We start from the raw sequence: 20,637 nt of genomic DNA on the forward strand, positions 1-20,637 counted from the left end.
TGTCTATTGGATTAAAAATACTGTTAAATGATTGATGCTTCAAAAAAGAAAATATATTTTTTGGTAAGTTCATTTTACACTGTGGTAGATTTCCTTGAGGTTAGCTTTGGTTCTTGTTATAGATTAAAGTTCTGTATTAGGACCGTAGAAATAAATGCTTTGAACTTAACCAAGGTGGATCTGTCACACCTTGGGCTCCATTTTGCTCTAGAGTCCATCTTACACTCTATATTCAAAGGTAGTTGGGGACATGAACTCATAGCACTTATATTTTTCAATTCTGTCAGTTCTTTTGCTTTTCTAAGCCAAGAAAGGAGTAAACAAATCCAAATGTGACAGGTAAATTCAGAAGATAAAGCTAAAAATAGGACTAGTAACTTTTAGAGTATTGCAGTTTGTGTTAACTTTATACTTCGTTGGTAGTGGGACCTTTTTAATATTTCATTTGGAACCTAGACTAACATTTCAGGAAGGTGTTTTATTAGGAGAATTATGGAGGGGGATCAAATAGAAGGAGAAATTGAACCAATAAAAGTCTGGTAGTATATCAATGGATATTGCCATTGAGTAAAACTTGGTGGGGAGGGATTTCTAAATAGTGGGAGACATGGGATAAAACTGAAGAAGGAAGAAAGCTAGGACATATATAGTTTCCAACAGGGAAATCATTTGAAGCATAATAAGTGTTACAGAGCCTTTTTAAAAAACCTGCTTTTGACTTCAGAAGAATAAAAATCTATAGTGCTTTAATACAGGAGCAGCCAAGCCTGAGATCTGTTCGTGGAAACAGATTGAACTTTATATTGAGCACAGAAATATCCTAAGGTTGAGGAGGAAAAATAATACAAAAGAAGATAAGGCACATTGAGATTTCTTCCTTTGATCTTTTTCAATCCTTAGAATTTTGAGTTTTTGAGGACCACAAGGGAATCCTGGCGAGAGAAGTTTTCCCTCCCTCCTTGTGCATTTGGTCCATCTCCCATCTCACAGACTGCTTTTCTTTGGGTTCTCAGATTTATAAATCAACTTGATAAAATGTATGCAATCGCACTCCTTGATTTTCTCTCTGAGATCTGCTTCTTGTGATCTTCCCCATGTCAGGAAGTTCCTTAGCCAAAAATCTGGAGTAACCCTCAGCTGCTCTTTCTCTCACACTTTAATTAATATACCAGAAAATACATAGGCTCTACCTTCAGAATCTCTCCAGAGTGACAACTGCTTCTTAAACCATCTCCACCTCTACTGTCCATAGAGGAGAGTGACTGTTTCCCTTTAGCCATGACATCTCAAACTGAGAGATTCATGCTAATCTGGTAGGTGAAAAGCCATTTCAGTATGGCTTTAACTTGCATGTCTCTGATGGAGTTCAAATGTCTGAATGTCTTTTTTTTTTTCTTGGCTGTGTGTCACTTCTCGCGGGATCTTATTAACTCCCTGACCATGGATATAACCCGGCATCCTGGCAGTGGAAGCACAGCGTCCTAACTGCTGGATCACCAGGGAATTCCCAGACATCGAATGTCTTTTTCTTTCTTCTTTTTTAAAAATTTATTTATTTATTTATTTATTTTTGGCTGCGTTGGGTCTTTGTTGCTGCACGCAGGCCTTCTCTAGTTGTGGCGAGTCACAGTTGTTACGGAGCTTGGGTTCTAGGTGTGCAGGCTCAGTAGTTGTGGCACGTGGGGTTAGTTGCTCCACAGCATGTGGGATCTTCCCAAACCAGGGCTCGAACCCGTGTCCCTGCCTTGGCAGGTGGATTCTTTAACCACTGTGCCACAGGGAAGCCCTCAAATGTCTTTTAATATGTTTAAGAACTGTTGGCTTTCCTTCTTTTGTGTGAAGTACATGTTCATGTCATTTGCTCATTTTCTGCTAGGGTTGTTGGGCATTTGTTAGCAATTTTGTAAGAGTTCTTTTCCTTTGGTACTAGGGAGATTAGCCCTCTGTGACCAGTGTGAGGTGCAAATATTCCCCCTCTTGATAATCAGAATCCCTGAGTCAAAAGATGCAGTATTTAACTTAACAGGTGCAGGCAGACTATCTTTCAAAAACAGTTTATCAGTTTACATTTCCCCACATTTTATGTGCTTATTTCTCCCCCATCTTTACCCACTTGATTTTTTAAATTAATCAAACAGTTTTTTGTTGATCTGATAATCAGCACAAACATTTTGTTAATTTTTGTGTCCTAAATTCTTGAGGTTGAGTGTAATTTCAGATATGTAATGCTGTATATATCAATGATATCTATTCATTTGCTTTTTTAAAATCTTTTATTTTTTAACTTTTTAAATTGAAGTATAGTTGATTTACAGTGTGTTAAATACTGCTGTACAGTAAAGTGATACAGTTATACACACACACGCATATATATATATATATATATATATATATATATATACATTCTTTTTCATATTCTTTTCCGTCATGGTTTATCACAGGATATTGAACATAGTTCCCTGTGCTATACAGTAGGACCTTGTTGTTTATCCATTCTGTATATACTAGTTTATATCTGCTAATCCCAAACTCCCAACCCCTCCCTCTCCCTCCCTCTCCCACTCCCGTCCCCCTTGGCAACCACTAGTCTGTTTTCTATGTCCGTGATTCTGTTTCTGTTTCATAGATAGGTTCATTTGTGTCATTTTTTAAAGTCTTTATTGGGGCTTCCCTGGTGGTCCAGTGGCTAAGACTCCATGCTCCCAATGCAAGGGGCCTGGGTTTGATCACTGGTCAGGGAACTAGATCCCACATGCTACAGCTAGGAGTTTGCATGCCCCAACTAAAAGAGCCCACATGCCACTACAAAGACCCGGCAGAGCTCTTATTTAAAAAAAAAAAAAAAAGTCTTTATTAAGTTTATTACAATATTGCTTCTGTTTTATGTTTTGGTTTTTTGGCCGCGAGGCATGTGGGATCCTAGCTCCCTGACCAGGGATTGAACCCACAGCCCCTGCATTGGAAGGCAAAGTCTTAACCACTGGACCACCAGGGAAGTCCCCTGTGTCATATTTTAGATTCCACATGTAAGTGATATCAGATGGTATTTGTTTTTCTCTTTCTGACTTACTTCACTTAGTATGATAATCTCTAGTTGCATCCGTGTTGCTGCAAGTGGCATTATTTTGTTCTTTTTTATGGCTGAGTAGTATTGTATTTTATCTATTTACCACATCTTTATCAGTTTGTCTGTTAGTGGACATTTAGGTTGTTTCCACGTCTTGGCTATTATGAATAGTGCTGCTGTGAATATAGGGGTGCCTTTATCTTTTTGAATTATGGTTTTGTCTGGATATATGCCCTGGAGTGGGATTGCTGGATCATATGGTAATTCTATTTTAATTTTCTGATGAATGTCCATACTGTTTACCATAGTGGCTGTACCAGCTTACATTCCCACCAACAGTGTAGGAGGGTTCCCTTTTCTCCACACCCTCTGCAGCATTTGTTATTTGTAGACTTTCTAATGATGGCCATTCTGACCTTTGTGAGGTGGTACCTTATTGTAGTTTTGATTTGCATGTCTCTAATAATTAGCTATGTTGAGCATCTTTTCATGTTCCTACTGGCCATCTGTATTTCTTCTTTGGAGGAATATCTCTATAGGTCTGCTGATTTTTCGATTGGGTTGTTTGTAAATTTGGTGTTCAGTTTTATGAGCTATTTGTACATTTTGGAAATTAAGACCCTGTCTGTTGCATTGTTGGCAGATATTTTCTCCTATTCTGTAGGTGGTCTTTTCGTTTTGTTTATGGTTTCCTTTGCTGTGCAAAATGTTGTAAGTTTGATTCGGTCTCATTTTTATTTTTATCTCTGTTGCCTTGGAAGACTGACCTAAGAAATATTGGTATGATTTATGTCAGAGAATATTTTGCCTATGTTCTCTTCTAGGAGTTTTATAGTGTCATGTCTTTTAAGTCTTTAAGCCATTTGAGTTTATTTTTGCATATGGTGAGAGGGTGTGTTCTAACTTCATTGATTTACATACGTCTGTCCAATTTCCCAACACCACTTGCTGAAGAGCCTTTTTTCCATTTTACATTCTTGCCTCCTTTGTCGAAGGTTAATTGACCGTAGGTGTGTGGATTTATTTCTGGGCTCACTGTTCTGTTGGTCTGTATGTCTGCTTTTGTGGCAATACAACACTGATTACTGTAGCTGTGTAGTAGTGTCTGAAGTCTGGGATGGTTATGCCTCCTGTTTGCTCTTTTTCATCAGGATTGCTTTGGCAATTCTGGATGTTTTATGGTTCCATATCAAGTTAGGATTACTTGTTCTAGTTCTGTGAAAAATGTCATGGGTAATTTGATGGGGACTGCATTAATCTGTAGATTGCTTTGGGTAATATGGCCATTTAAACAATATTCTTCAAATCCAAGAGCATGAGATATCTTTCCACTTCTTTGAATCATCTTCAGTTTCCTTTATTAATGTTTTATAGTTCTCAGCGTATAAGTCTTTCACCTCTTTGGTCACGTTTATTCATAGGTATTTTATTTTGGGGGTCGCAATTTTAAAAGGTATTTTTTTTTTACGTTCTCTTTCTGACATTTCATTGTTGGTGTAAAGACATGCAACTGATTTCTGAATGATAATCTTGTATCCTGATACTTTGCTGAATTTGTTTATTAGATCTAGTAGTTTTTGTGTGGAGTCCTTAGGTTTTTCTATATATAGTATCATGTCATCTGCATATAGTGACAGTTTTACCTCTTCCCTTCCAATTTGGATACCTTTTGTTTCGCTTTCTTGTCTGATTGCTGTGGCTAGGACTTCCAATACTATGTTGAATAGGAGTGGTGAGAATGAGCAGCCTTGTCTTGTTCCAGATTTTAGTGGCAAGGCTTTCAGCTTTTCACCATTGAGTATTATATTGGCTGTGGGTTTGTCCTAAATGGCTTTTATTATGTTGGGATATGTTTCCTCTATATCTACTTTGGTAAGAGTTTTTTTTTTATCATGAATGGATGTTGAATTTTTTCAAATGCTTTTTCTGTCTTTTGAGATGATCATGTGGCTTTTGTCTTTTGTTGATGTGGTGTATCACGTTGATTGATTTGCATATGTTGAACCATCCTTGTAACTCTGGAATGAATCCAACTTGATCATGGTATATAATCCTTTTTATGTGTTGTTGGATTCGGTTTGCTAATATTTTGTTGAGAATTTTTGCATCTATATTCATCAAAGGTACTGGCCTGTAATTTTCTTTTTTCGTGGTGTCTTTGGTTTTGGTATCAGGATGATGGTGGCTTCATAGAATGCACTTGGGAGTGTTCCCCCCTTTCAGTTTTTTTGGAAGAGTTTGAGAAAGATAGGTATGAGTTCTTCTTTATATGTTTGGTAGAAGCCATCTGGTCCTGGACTTTTGTTAATAGGGAGTTTTTTTTTTATTACAGATTCTATTTCACTTCTAGTGATCTATCTGTTCAAATTATCTATTTTTTCTTGATTCAGTTTTTGTGGGCTGTATGTTTCTAGAAACTTTGCCATTTCTTCTAGGTTGTCGAATTTTTGGCATATAATTATTCATAGTATTCCCTTATGGTTTTTTGTATTTCTGCAGTATCAGTTGTTAAGCCTCCTTTTTCATTTGTTACTTTGTTTATTTGGGTTCTCTCTCTTTTCTTCTTGTTGAGCTTGGCCAGCAGTTTGTCAGTCTTGTTTATCCTTTCAAAGAACCGGCTCTTGGTTTTATTGAATTGTTTTCTATTGTTTTTTAATTTTTTCTTAATTTATTTCCTCTCTGATAGTTATTATTTCCTTCATTCTGCTGACTTTAGGTTTTGTTTGTTCTTCTTTTTCTAATTCTTTTAAGTGATAGGTTGTTTGAGATTTTTCTTGTTTCTTGAGGAAGGCCTGTATTCCTGTGAACTTCCCTCTAAGAACTGCTTTTGCTGCATCCCATAGATTTTGTATGGTTGTGTTTTCATTGTCATTTGTCTCAAGGTATTTTCTAATTTCCTCTTTGATTTCATCATTGACCTATTTTTTTAGTACCATGTTGTTTTGTCTCCATGTAATCGTGTTTTATTTTTCTCATTTCTTTTTCTGTTGTTTATTTCTAGTTTCCTGCCATTGTTGTCAGAAAAGATGCTTAAGATAATTCCTGTACTCTTATTAAATTTGTTGAAGCTTGTTTTGTGCCCTAGTATGTGGTCAGTTCTAGAGAATGTTCCATGTGCACTTGAAAAGAATGTGTATTCTGGATTTTTCGGATGTAACGTCCTGAAAATATCAATTAAGTCTAACTTGTGTCATTTAGGATCTCTGTTGCCTTATTGATTTTCTGTCTAGAGGATATGTTCATTGATGTCAGTGTGATGTTAAATTGTATTGTCAGTTTCTCCCTTTATGTCTGGTTAGTCTTTGTTTTATGTATTTGGGTGTTCCTTTATTAAGTGCATATATGTAAAATCCTCTTCTTGTATTGATTCTTTTATCATTATATAGTGTCCTTCTTTATCTTTCTTTATGGCCTTTATTTTAAAGTCTATTTTTTCTGCTATGAGTATTGTGACCCCCACTCTCTTATCATTTCTGTTTGCATGAAGTATCTTTTTCCATCCCCTTACTTTAAATCTGTGTGTGTCCTTTGCCCTAAAGTGGGTCTCTTGTAGGCAGCACATTGTAGCCTCTTATTTTTTAATCCAGTCTGCCACTCTTTGTCTTTTGATTGAAACATTTAGTCCGTTGACATTTAAGGTAATTATTGATAGCTATGTATTGGGTTGGCCCAAAAGTTCATTTGCTTTTTTTCTGTAAGCTGGCTTTAGTATTGCTTAGTTATCTTTAACTTCATTTGAAACAATTTTGTTAGACTCTGTTGTGACAGCTATCATATCAGTGTGCATTAAAAAAAAAAACATCAAAATTGGTGAATTTTTGTGTAGCTATTTTAATATTGAAGATGGAAGAAAAAAGCAACTTTTTCAGCATATTATGGTTTATCATTTCAGGAAAGGTAAAAACGCAACTGAAATGCAAAAAATATTTGTGAAGTGTATGGAGAAGGTGCTGTGACTGATTGAACATGTCAAAAGTGGTTTGCGAGGTTTCGTGCTGGGGATTTCTTGCTGGACGTTGCTCCATGGTCAGGTAGAGAGATTGAGGTTGATAGCGATCAAATTGAGGTATTCATTGAGAACAATCAGTGTTATACCACGCAGCAGATAGTCGACAGAAGCAAAATATCCAAATCGAGCATTGAAAATCATTTGCACCAGTTTGGTTATGTTCATCGCTTTGATGTTTGGGTTCCACGTAAGTTAAGCAAAAAAAAAAACTTCTTGATTGATTTCCGTATGCAATTCTCTACTTAAACGTAACACAACCGTTCTGTTTTTAAAACAAAATGTGACAGGCGATGAAAAATGGATGCTGTACAATAATGTGGAATGGAAGAGATCGTGGGGTAAGCGAAATGAACCACCACCACCAACCCCACCAAAGGCGGGTCTTCATCCAAATAGGTGATATTATGTATATGGTGGGATTGAAGGGAGTCCTCTATTACGAGCTCTTTCCAGAAAACCAAATGATTAATTCTAACAAGTACTGCTCCCAGTTAGACCAACTGAAAGCAGCACTTGACAAAAAGAGTCCAGAATTAGTCAACAGAAAACACATAATCTTCCATCAGGATAACACAAGACCGCATGTTTCTTTGATGACCAGACAAGAACTGTTACAGCTTGGCTGGGAAGTTCTGATTCATCCGCCGTATATACAAGACACTGCACTTCGGATTTCCATTTTTTTACGTCTTCACAAAATTCTCTTAATGGAAAAAACTTCCATTCTCTGGAAGACTATAAAAGGCACCTGGAACAGTTCTTTGCTCAAAAAGATAAAAAGTTTTGGGAAGATGGAATTATGCAGTTTCCTGAAAAATGGCAGAAGGTAGTGGAAGAAAATGGTGAATACATTGTTCAATAAAGTTCTGGGTAAAAATGAAAAACGTATCTTATTTTTACTTAAAAACCAAAGGAACTTTTTGGCCAACCCAATGTTTATTGCCATTTTAAACCTTATTTTCCCATTGATTTTTATTTCTTCTCTGTCCCTTTTTCTTTGTTCTTGTGTGTGTTTGTGCGTGTGTGTTCTGATTATTTTCTTTTGTATTGATATTATACTTATTTTCTTTTCTTTTTGGTTTTTGTGAATCTGTTCTATGTTTTTGATTTGTGATAACCCTGTTTTTCAAGTATGTTAACCCCTTCCTGTATCTCCTTGCCTTAGACTGATAGTCATATAGGCTCAAGCACATTTTAGGGAGAACAAATTCTACATTTTCTTCCCTGCCCCCCATTTTACAATTTTTTTAATTAATTGATTATTTATTTTTGGCTGCGTTGGATCTTTGCTGCTGCAGGCAGTCCCTCTCCAGTTGCGGCAAGCAGGGGTCACTCCCTGCCGCGGTGCACGGGCTTCCCATTGCAGTGGCCTCTCCCATTGTGGAGCATGGGCTCCAGGTGCACAGGCCTTAGCAGTTGTGGCACGTGGGCTTAGCAGCTGTGGCTCACAGGCTCCAGAGTGTAGGCTCAGCAGCTGTGGCTCACGGGCCCAGCTGCTCCGCAGCATGTGGGATTCTCCTGGACCAGGGCTCGAACCTGTGCCCCCTGCATTGGCAGGCAGATTCTTAACCACTGCACCACAAGGGAAGCCCCCATTTTACAATTTTGATGTCCTCTTTTACATCTTCATGTTTATCCTTTTGCTGTTCATTGTGGTTATCATCACTTTCACAGAAATTTTTTAATCTTTTTAAATCTGTACTAGCTCATTTAAATGATTTATTTTCCAGTTGTGATTTTCTCTTTCCTATAGATTCTTCATTTCTGTTTAGGGAAGACCTTTCAATATTTCCTTTAGGATGGGTTTAGTATTGCTGTATTCTTTTAGTTTTTGCTTGTCTGAGAAATTCTTTATCTCTTCTTCTATTCTAAATGATAATCTTGCTGGATAGAGTATCCTAGGTTACACATTTTTCCCTCTCAGAACTGAATATATTGGGTTGGCCAGAAAGTTCGTTTGGGTTTTGCCATAAGACGGTATGGGGAAACCTGAACGAATTTTTTGGCCAACCCAATATCTTGCCACTCCCTTCTGGCCTGCAACGTTTCTGTGTAGAAACCAGCTGATAGTCTTATGGGGGTTCCCTTGTAATGAACTCTTGCTGCCTTTAAAATCCTCTCTTTTTAAGTTTTGCTATTTTTGTTATAATATGTCTTGGTGTAGGTCTGTTTTGGATTTATCTTGTTTGGGACCCTCTGTGCTTCCTGTACCTGGATATCTGTTTCCTTCTTTAGGTTTGGAAACTTTTCAGCCATAATTTCTTCAGATATTTTTTCAGTCCTCTTTTCTTTTTCTTCCTCTTCTGGAATTCCTAGTATGCATAGGTTGGCATGCTTTATATTATCCCATAGGTCTCTTATGTTGCTTTCATTTTTTTTTTTTTCATTTGGCTTTCTGTCTGCTGTCTTGATTCGGTGGTTTCCATTATTTTATCTTCCAGTTGACTTGTTTTTCTGCATTATTCTTTCTGCTCTTCATTGTCTTTATCTCAGCTTTCACGTCTGCAAATGAGTTTTCTAATTTTTCTTGGTTCATCTTTATAGTTTCTAGCTGTTTTTTTTTTTACAGTAATCTGCATTTCTGTCAATAGCCTTTCTTAGTTCCTTTAGTATTTCCATTGCCTCTTTTTTGAAATCGGTGTCTATTAGACTGAAGAGGTCTGCTTCATTGTTTGTTCTTTGAGGGTAATTCTGTTGGTCTTTTAACTGGGAGTGGTTCCTCTGCTGATTCATTTTACTTGTGTCTATCTTACTCTGTGCGTTTAGGAGAAACAGTTACCTACTTTGGTCTTAGAGGGCTGTTTATGTGGGGGTGTCCCTGTGTAGCTTGTACGTGTTTAATATATTTGATACGAGGCTGTTTTTAGTATGGATGCCTGTTGCCTCTTTACTCAGTGTGTGCTGGTCATTACCCCCGAGAGGGGCGGGGTGTGCAGATGCCACGGCTGGTGTCTGGTCTGGCAGCGGCTCAGGCACACCCTCGGAGCACGCAGTGGGGGCAGCAGCAGCTCGTGACCACCCCTGGGGTCTGGGAGGGTGGCAGTAGGGGCTCGTGACCACTCCTGGATATTCATTTCCGTTTTTAAAGAAGTTATTGTTTATTCTTCTTCCAGGTTCAGATCCATTGTTAAGTATGCTGCAGATTTAACTTTTTAAAAAAATCTCTGTTACCATAAGGGTGTTTTTAGTTTAATCTCTCTCAGTGTGTTGAATGAATTTGACTGTTCCTTAGTGGTGTATACAGCAGTTGTTTTCCTTCACCAGCCTTGGAGTGATTTAGTTGTATTTTGGTAACTGTTATGTTTTGACCCTATGATCTTGTACTTTTGTATATTTTTGTAAGCCCAGTGGAGTGTGGGCAAGGTATTGGTAGTTTTATTATAAAGAGCCTCAACTTCATATGTTACTAGAAGCACTCTTTAATTACTACTAATTTTCTGCATATCAAATTATGCTGTCATTTTTATTATTTAATGATAGGTAATCCAAACATCTTTTTTGTGGATTTGGAGCATATTACTAACTTTTGGCAGCAGCAGCTTATTTTCTTAATTAAATAGATTGGTGTGTGAGTTTCTATTCGTGTTTTTTTTATGGACCCTAATTGAGCAGTGACAAGATGTGAGTTGGGTTCATTAGACACAAGGGAGAAAGCTCCAGGATTAAAATTTGACCTTAGTTTACACAAAAACCTGTCCACAAATGTTCCTAGTATCATTATTCATAATAGCCAAAAAGTGGAAACAACCCAGATGTCTGTCAGCTGTTGAATGAATAAACGAAGTGTGGTGTATGCATTCAGTTGAATAATTTGGCCATAAATAGGAAAGACTGACACATGCTACAACCTGGATGAACCTTGGCAACATTATAAGTGAAAAAGCCAGTCACAAAAGGCCACCTGTTGTGTGATTCCATTTATATCTACTGTCTAAAGCAACCAAATCCCAAGAGAAAGAAAGTAGATTGATGAGTGGTTGTGAGGGGGTGGAGGTGGGTGGATGAGAAGGGACTGCTCACGGGTATGAGTTTTCTTTTTGATGATGAAGGTGCTCTAAAATTAATAGCAGTTTGGGCTGCACAGCTCTGCATTTACTAAAAACCAGTTAATTGTACACTTTAAAAGGGTCAATTTTATGGCATGTAAGTTATACCTCAATAAAGCTGTTATGAAAAATTGGTCTCAGATAATGAGTGTGAGAGGATAACAGAGGAAAGTAAACTGACTGAGGAACTCTTCAGTCTCCTTTGAGAGTGGAAGGAGGAAAATATGATTTGCAGGGAAGAGAAAGATTAACCTGAGTTTGCTTCTTTAGAATTTAATATTGGGCAGTTGTATGTTTGAGTTGAATTTTTGTTACACAGAGTGATGTTCTTTATATGGATTGTTTTTGATACACAATTTTTAAAAATAGGTCAGTCTTACGAAATTCGCATGCTGGATAACCGGAAAATGGGAGATGTGCCTGAGATCACTGGAAAACTGGTAAAGGTAAGGACCATCTGTTTAAACTCCTAAAAGATACTACAGTGACTCAAAAAAGTAGCAGTTTTACTGCAAGAGTTTTGGTTTTTGTTGCAGGAGTTATTAAAAAATTATTTAATTTCACTTTAAGAAAGTAATGGCTATATTAAAACTCTATTGAGCTATATTTTGTTTACTCCTCTGTAAAATAGGAATTATAGTAATTACTGAGTGAAGTAAATGTGAAGGCCCTCTGGAAACAAGACGCCAGAGAAAAGTTAGTTGCAGCTAAAGGAGGGAGAAAAACTCACTACCACAACAAAAACTTTGTTTCTCTTTAAAAGTAGAAGATAGTGTGGAAACTTTGTTTCTCTTTAAAAGTAGAAGATAGTGTGGAAACTTTGTTTCTCTTTAAAAGTAGAAGATAGTGTGGAAACTTTGTTTCTCTTTAAAAGTAGAAGATAGTGTGGAAACTTTGTTTCTCTTTAAAAGTAAAAGATAGTGGGTGGGGGAAATATAAGTGTTACTTTGAAACTTTTATTTCACTTCTGAAAATTTCTCTAAGTAAAATTTGATCTCTTCACGCTACTGGTGTGTCTGAATGAAGAGTCAGTTATTCCAGGCCTAGGAGGCGCAGCCAACCCATTCCTTTTAGGATGGATGTGCCTTCAGACCCATCCCTGGCCCCTGCAGTGTCATGCAAGGTGGGTCCTTCTAGCCTCTACCTGTCACGCACCACACAGTATCATAAACTCCAGAGCATTACAGGGTAAGGGTTACTGAAGAAGCTTAATTGGGAAAAGGGAAAACTTCATTGCGGCTAACTGTTAGCAAGGGAGAAGCAGGATGAGTTCTCTCGGTCCTTCCATCTTCCTACAGAGAGGCCTTTTGGGGCCCGAGTGCTGCTGGGCCGTCATTGTGGCGAGGCATTCCATTGGAAAGGCCCAACCCTTTTCAGACTGGCGAGCATGGGGAAGGCAGCCTGTGGGGGGAGTGGACAGCAGTACTAATGCTAACAAATTAGGCTTGTCCAGAAAGCAGCTGCTCAGCACTGGAGGCCTGAGAGTCTTTGGAGTACTCTTCCCACTCCTGGGGGCAGGAAGCTCCCAATCCTGTGAGAGGTTCTAGTCCCCAGTGGATCATTGTCTTGCCAACCTGGAGTAAGCTCCCAGGTTTCTTCTGACTCCTGAGGCTCCCAACATTCTCAGAACAGGAGAGAGGTTATTTACCCATTCTCACGTGTGCCATCTGAACATGGAGTCTGTCATGTCTGTGTTCCATCAGTGGGTTTGATCATTTCCCTAAAGGGTGGGTCAGATGGCCTTATTTTTTTTATTCCCTCCTACTGGCTTTCTCACCTGTATTGAACACGAATTAGATTCACCCTTTTAAAAAGGCATCAGCACTGTTCCCAGTGAGCAAGCCCTATTGAATTGGTTATGCTCTGCTGGACGCTAGTGACAAATAGCTATGGTTTGGTCAAGGAGCAACAGCTCCCATTTTTCAGAGTCTAGAAGGCTTAGCAGTGTTGAAGATTCTCTCAGCATGTCTTGCTCCCAGCTCGTCATTCATTGTCAGACAAGTATTGGGCACCCCGGCAAATCTTTGCCAAATTGTACCACACCTGGTTAAAATTCAGCCTAGTAATATATTGTTTAAGGGAAGATGTGGGTGAACTCTTTTGTCATTGTGAAAGTCACAGGGTTACTTTTTAAGAAGTCTTAGTTTCATCTTCCACTTGATAAGCCACATGTCTGATTTTTGGTGGGTGTGCCAGAATACATCCAGTTACATTCTGAGAGCTTGCCTGGGATTCAGAGTTACAGTCTGCTACTGCCAGAGACTACAGGATAACTTTCTTAAAGACCATATGCTTCTTCATCTAGAGGATCCCTAAAATACTCTGCAGCCATCTAGAGTTTAATTCCCCGGCCCCATGATCTTTGACTCTGCTATTGAGGTGGTGGTGGGGGGGGCCTTCGGGATCAAATGCTGCTGATCAGAGGTGCTCTGGAACTTCTTGACCTGCTTAAAATATGCAGTGAAGTGCCTTCTCTGATTGTTCTCTTTCTGTCTTATTGTTAGGGCCCCTTTATCTGTGGCTGATTCTCTTGGTGTATTGTCTCCTTTTAGTCAGAACTTCCAGATAACAGCTTTTCCCCTTCCAGTTTTATTTAAGAGGTTTTCTTTTATATCTTGCCATTTCTTAACTATGGTCCTCCATATTCCGTATTTTACTGTCTTATGTCTTAGTCTGACCTAGAATGGGGTTTAGTAAAGCACTTAAAACTAATACCTGTATTCTCATACTATTTTCATCTGAACTCATGGATTTGATCTGGTTCTTACTAAATATGGAAGAATCAAAATCATGACATTTTCTGTGCTGCACTTCTGAGAGATCAACCTGCTGGTGACTGTGAACCAGGAGTCACCACTGGCTCAAGCACCATCACTCTGTGAGGGCTTTGCTGCCAGCAGGCGCTTGTGTGAAGTGGGTGCTGGTGGGGAATTGGGTGTGGATCAGAGTGGCAACTGTGCCTTCATAGACGTCCACAGAGGTCCTAATGACTGACTTGGCCTCTTTTTAAACTATTTCAAATTACAGTATTTCTACTTTTAAATGGTTCCCTTCAAAATATTTATCAGCTATGTTTTGGACAGCATTTTGGGGGTGCGGAAGGCAGGGGCACTAAAGATAGTATTGATATGTATCGCTAACAAGTTATTTCCTGCTCAAACCAGCAGAGTGTCTACTGGAAATACGATTATCTTACTGCATCATAGTCTGAGAAACAGTTATTTATAAACATGTCAGAAACACTAATTAGTGCAAATCTGGTATCTGAATCCATTTTGATGACCTGTTATCCTGTTCTTGGAACGGAACAGCAGCTGGCAGCCCAAACCTGTGGGAGGTGAGGGTGGGATGGGTGGAGAGCAGAGAATGGCCTAGAGTTTGTGGAGTAGAGTTAAAGCCTTCCCTAGGAATGAACCTGAGTGTTTGGATGAAGTTTACCTGTGTTTTATCTGTTTTGTTTTGTTTTTCCCTTGCTTACCTCAGATAATCTCACTTGCAGGTTAAATAGTTGAGGATGAATTTTGCATATAGGTTCTCTTTTGGGGGTGGTGGGCAGATTTACCCCCCTGCCCTTGACTTTTTTTTTCTGGGGGGCGGGGCTGTGCCTCACAGCACTCAGGGATCTTAGCTCCCCGACCAGGGATCGAACCCCAGGGTCCCCTGCAGTGGAAGCGCAAAACTCTAATCACTTGGGCACCAGGGGATTCCCTGATGTTTTCTTTATAGAAATATAATTCTTACTAATTTTTTATGGACATGGACCTTAATTTTGAATTACAGTATCAAATTTTTTAATAAAAATTTAACCTAAGAGGGCTTCCCTGGTGGCGCAGTGGTTGGGAGTCCACCTGCCGATTCAGGGTACACGGGTTCATGCCCTGGTCCGGGAAGATCCCACATGCTGCAGAGCGGCTAGGCCTGTGAGCCATGGCCGCTGAGCCTGCACGTCCGGAGCCTGTGCTCCGCAGTGGGAGAGGCCACAACAGTGAGAGGCCCGTGTACCGCAAAAGAAAAAAAAAAATTTAACGTAAGAATCCATTTTATTTGCTCTTGTTATTTTTGAGTTATAATTCTTTGTACCGGGACTTCCCTGCTGGTTCGGTGGTTGAGATTTCACCTTCGAATGCAGGGGTTGTGGGTTCAATCCCTGGTTGGGGAGCTAAGATCCCACATGACTCATGGCCAAAAAACCAAAACATAAAACAGAAGCAATATTGTAACAAATTCAATTAAGATTTTAACAGTGGTCCACATCAAAAAAAAAAAGTTTAAAAAAATGATAGTAATAATTCTTTGCACCAAATAATTGTACCCATACCCAGGTATCCAAGAACAAAACAGTGTTTTGTAAAACACTTACAAAATGTTTAAAGCAGAATTTGTTTTTGTTTTTGTTTTTTTGTGGTACGCGGGCCTCTCACTGTTGTGGCCTCTCTCACTGAGGAGCACAGGCTCCAGACGCGCAGGCTCAGTGGCCATGGCTCACGGGCCCAGCCACTCCACAGCATGTGGGATCTTCCCGGACCGGGGTATGAACCCGTTTCCCCTGCATCGGCAGGCAGACTCTCAACCACTGCGCCACCAGGGAAGCCCCAGAATTTGTTTTTGTATGCTTTTCTATTATAGGCTAATGCATAAGAAGTGAAAACACTTGTGCTTTTTAGCTGGAACAATTTTAAAGTGCTCATTTCCCCTACTTATTCCATAGAGCATCATAAGAGTTGTATTCCATGACAGACGGCTCCAATATACAGAGCATCAGCAACTTGAAGGTTGGAAGTGGAATCGCCCAGGAGACAGACTCCTCGATTTAGGTACAAGTCAGAAGACCACGGAGAGATGAGGCAGTTGTTTAGCTGTACCTGTTAATACGCTAGCACCACACCATGGGTGATTGCGTAGAGAGTTTTAGTCACCTGTGTGACTTGAGTTGTTTTATGTATGTATGTATTTTAACATCTTTATTGGAGTATAATTGCTTTACAGTGTTGTGTTAGTTTCTGTTGTATAACAGAGTGAATCAGCTGTATGCATACGTATATCTCCATATGCATTCCCTCTTGCATCTCCCTCCCACCTTCCTTATCCCACCCCTCTAGGTGGTCACAAAGCACCGAGCTGATCTCCCTGTGCTATGCAGCTGCTGCCCACTAGCTATCTATTTTACATTTGGTAGTGTATACATGTCCATGCCACTCTCTCACTTTGTCCCAGCTTACCCTTCCCCCTCCCTGTGTCCTCAAGTCCTTTCTCTACATCTGTGTCTTTATTCCTGTCCTGCCCCTAGGCTCATCAGAACCATTTTTTTTTAGATTCCATATATATGTGTTAGCCTACAGTATTTGTTTTTCTCTTTCTGACTTAACTTCACTCTGTATGACAGACTCTAGGTCCATCCCTCTCACTACAAATGACTCAATTTTGTTTCTTTTTATGGCTGAGTAATATTCCATTGTATGTATGTGCCACATCTTCTTTATCCATTCATCTGTTGATGGACACTTAGGTTGCTTCCATGTCCTGGCTATTGTAAATAGAGCTGCAGTGAACATTGTGGCACATGTCTTTTTTTGAATTATGGTTTTCTCAGGATATATGCCCAGTAGTGGGATTGCTGGCTCGTATGGTAGTTCTGTTTTTAGTTTTTTAAGGAAACGCCATACTATTTGAGTTGTTTTATAGTTAAAAATGAAGTTGTTTTTGGTGCTTAACGAAACTGAGCCAGGAATTTTATGAGTTTTAAACCATTTATTTCATTTTTGATTGGCACCATCCATCATATTCTTAATAAAATGAAATAGAAATGGTGGGAGAAAGTATGATACACATTAGGTGGGTTTTTATGTTGAAATGATTGACCATGGAGAACATTGAAGGGAAAAGTTCAGCAGGGAGGTATAATAATTTCATTAGAACAGAATCATAGTAGATTGTAACCTTTTAATCATTCATAGTTTTGTTTCTGTGTCACTTCTTTTTAAAATACAGATATTCCAATGTCTGTGGGAATAATTGACACAAAGACAAATCCAAGCCAGTTAAATGCAGTTGAATTTCTGTGGGATCCTGCAAAACGCACATCTGCTTTCATTCAGGTTTGGATTCTTACATTATTAGAGTTATACTAGCGTCATTCAGGAGGCTGTGGGTGAGCTTGAATTCTTGATACGTGATATCATTTTCTTTAAATGCTTATTTGTAAACTATCTTGTAATGTTTTTTATACACACACAACACACTCTGTTAAGTTAATCTACTAAATTCATCATTTATAGACTAACCTGTAAAGACAATCTTAATATGTAAAGCATTATTTAAATATCACTTTTACCACTGGTAGTAACAATAATCAAAACTTCCATTCTTCTTAAGATGCATTTCTCTTGAACAAAACCTGCTGTTTTAAAGGATATGATTGAAAAAAGTGTAGTTTTAAGATTCTGTCTAGCTTTATTTAAAAATATTTTAATACTGACACTTTCAATCCGCCACAAAAGTGAGAGGATAATAATGAATCCTCTTGTGCCCATCTCCTGGCTTCGACAGTTATTAGTAGTTTCCCCTTTTTGGTTATTGGTGGAATACTGTAAAGCAATGCCCAGGCATTTCATTTCACCCATGAATACTCAGTTTGTGTCTCCTAAGACAGGGGTCCCCAGTCCCTGGGCCACGGACTGTTAGTGTCCATGGCCTGTTAGGAACCAGGCTGCACAGCAGGAGGTGAGCAACAGGCTAGCGAGTGAAGTTTCATCTGTATTTACAGCCGCTCCCTGTCACCCACGTTACCACCTGAGCTCCGCCTCCTGTCAGATCAGTGGCGGCATCAGATTCTCATAGGAGCACGAAACCTACTGTGAACTGTGCACGCGAGGGATCTAGGTTGCGTGCTCCTTATGAGAATCTAATGCCTGACGACCTGAGGTGGAGCTGAGGCTGTGATGCTAGCGCTGGGGAGCGGCTGCAAATACAGATTATCGTTAGCAGAGAGGTTTGACTGCACAGAGACCATAATAAATCAATTGCCTGCAGACTCATATCAAAACCCTCTCAGTGAGTGGCAAGTGAGAACAAGCTCAGGGCTCCCACTCATTCTGCATTATGCTGAGTTGTATAATTATATCATTATATATTACAATGTAATAACAATAGAAATAAAGTGCACAGTAGATGTAATGCGCTGGAATCATCCCAAAACCATCCCCACCCCACCCCCAGTCTATGGAAAAATTGTCTTCCATGAAACCGGTCCCTGGGGCCAAAAAGGTTGGGGGCTGCTGTCCTAAGAGATTAGTTTTTGAAAAACAGATATGGTATTATTATATGTAAAATAAAATCAACAGTAATTCTAATAGTATGTTCAAATTTGTAAATGGTGAAATGAAAACTACTCAGTAGGTAATCTTTATATAGAAAAGGAAAATCAGTTAATTGCTGACTGGCCGAAGTAGGCTATGATTTGTGTGAACTATAGAGAATTTAGTATTTTGCATTTTCGTGGTCTTCCAAGTAGTATCACCCATCAGCTAATAATCAGTAGGGCCATGGTTCATATTAGTTGAATATTTTCTCATATTGTTCATCTGACAGGGCGACTGGTTATGTGGTGAATGAGAGCAATGGAAGAGCTGGCCTTACCTCTCAGGTTGTGTACAGTCTTGGTGCAGAAATCAGTTTTAACCTTGAGTCCTTAGAAGAGGGGGTGTGTAGCAGTCAGAAATTACCAAGGTCTTGTTAATGACACTGTGCGATGCCCTGGAGCTGTCACCATGGTGTTGTTGCAAGAGTGGGCAGAAGTGGTGGGAAAATGAATACTGCCCTCAGGATCCTCTGTGAACTGTGAAGCGTTGACAGGAGAGTTCACATGGATGCAGGTGGAGTGAGGAGTGGGCTTGGTGGACTGCGAAAGCTCCCCAGGCGAAGGATCACGAGTTGATGACCGTAGGAACAGCAGTGAGGTGACTAGCTGGCTGGAGTTGGGGTGATGGCAGTAGAAGGCAAACAGCAGGGGCTCTGAGTAACGAGGTGATGGTTGCTGTGGATTGAGCCCCACGCAAGGCTGAGGACCGTGGGTCCAGTCTGGGGTGGGGGTAGGGGACAGACACAGGAAGCTACTGTACTGATGCGCTCATCATTGGAGCAAGTCCTGCCTTCAAGGAGGGCACTGGAATGGGGCAGAGCCCATTCCCACAAAGTTCAGGAGGGCTCAGCTGGACTTGTGAAAGGAAAGTCATACATGTTTAAAACAGTTAGAAATTCACGACAGACACCTGAGTAATATGTGGGAGTTCCTTTTAAAAGATCTTGAATTTATACCTGTGGCCCAACATCTGAAAGGGAGCAAAGTAGAAGGGTAATCAGTGGACAAGACTTTGAATCCATTTCAGCCTGACTCATTTTCTAGGTACACTGCATCAGCACAGAATTTACTCCCCGGAAGCACGGAGGTGAAAAGGGAGTGCCTTTTAGGATCCAGGTTGACACCTTTAAGCAGAATGAAAATGGAGAATACACAGATCATCTACACTCAGCTAGCTGCCAAATCAAAGTTTTTAAGGTAAGAGATGGAAACTAGGCTTTGAGGAAGTGAGGCCCAGTGTTGCTGGTAAAGGTGTTTGTCTGAAGCCTGATAGATGAAAAAGTCTACTTTGTTTTTAAGCCGAAAGGTGCAGATAGGAAACAAAAAACTGATCGAGAGAAGATGGAGAAGAGAACCGCTCATGAGAAGGAGAAGTACCAGCCGTCCTATGACACCACGGTCCTCACAGAGGTAATGCGGGCACCATTCCGGTTCTGAGGAGAAGCCGAGCTGTGCACTCTGGCACCACCTCTGAGGATGAGTTTGGCTGCAAAGGGTCTGGGAAGATTGGGTGGTAGATTGACATAATGTTCCTGGTGGTATTTGTGGGGAAAATATTCTCTTTAAATTGGGGGATTTTAATAGATTCGTTTCCTGGGTGGGATCGTGGACGAAGATGCTGAAATCCCAATCAGGTCTCAGAAACAGACCTTAAAATCCTTGGAGTTGATAGAAATTATGTTGGGGCCCAGAATGTCCGATGTTTGTCACTGCTGGGGTTTTGCATCTTCCTTACCTTTGAATCCTGCTAGTCATACGTTTGTTTAATTGGACGGCAGAGGCATAAACAGGGTATTAGATCTTTCTTTGTATAATGAAAAGACATTGATCCCAATCTTTGGTGTTTGTCCAGATGAGGCTTGAGCCTATAATTGAAGATGCAGTTGAACATGAGCAGAAAAAGTCCAGCAAGCGGACTTTGCCAGCAGACTACGGTGATTCTCTGGCAAAGCGAGGCAGTGTAAGGGCTTCTGCTTCTCTTTTCATTGTGCAAGAAACCTTGTGCAGTGTTAGATATAGGACCAACTTCCACTGAAAAGTAAAGCCAAATTTGTTTTTGATGTCCTTGTCTTGATGTAATTTGCTTTTGTTTAGACTTCCTGCTTTCTGTTTGTTCCTCACTGAGGAAAATTTCCTAAATCTAACACTTTCAAACAAA

General features: G+C 39.7%; 1 protein-coding gene across 3 annotated transcripts in view; it reads left to right on the top strand.

The window, feature by feature from the left end:
• UBP1 (upstream binding protein 1) overlaps window positions 1-20,637 on the top strand; it is a 70,379-nt gene that overhangs the window by 31,968 nt on the left and 17,774 nt on the right. For 2 of the 3 annotated variants that reach the window (XM_032647947.1, XM_032647946.1), the window contains exons 4-9: window positions 11,492-11,568; window positions 15,831-15,936; window positions 17,111-17,217; window positions 19,524-19,676; window positions 19,779-19,889; window positions 20,332-20,439. In XM_032647947.1, coding sequence (XP_032503838.1) covers window positions 11,492-11,568; window positions 15,831-15,936; window positions 17,111-17,217; window positions 19,524-19,676; window positions 19,779-19,889; window positions 20,332-20,439 — 662 coding nt within the window. The remainder of the gene's footprint in view (window positions 1-11,491; window positions 11,569-15,830; window positions 15,937-17,110; window positions 17,218-19,523; window positions 19,677-19,778; window positions 19,890-20,331; window positions 20,440-20,637) is intronic. The other variant, XM_032647948.1, reaches the window with a different exon arrangement.

Source organism: Phocoena sinus, chromosome 11, assembly GCF_008692025.1.
Source record: "Phocoena sinus isolate mPhoSin1 chromosome 11, mPhoSin1.pri, whole genome shotgun sequence".
NCBI classification, from domain to species: domain Eukaryota; kingdom Metazoa; phylum Chordata; class Mammalia; order Artiodactyla; family Phocoenidae; genus Phocoena; species Phocoena sinus.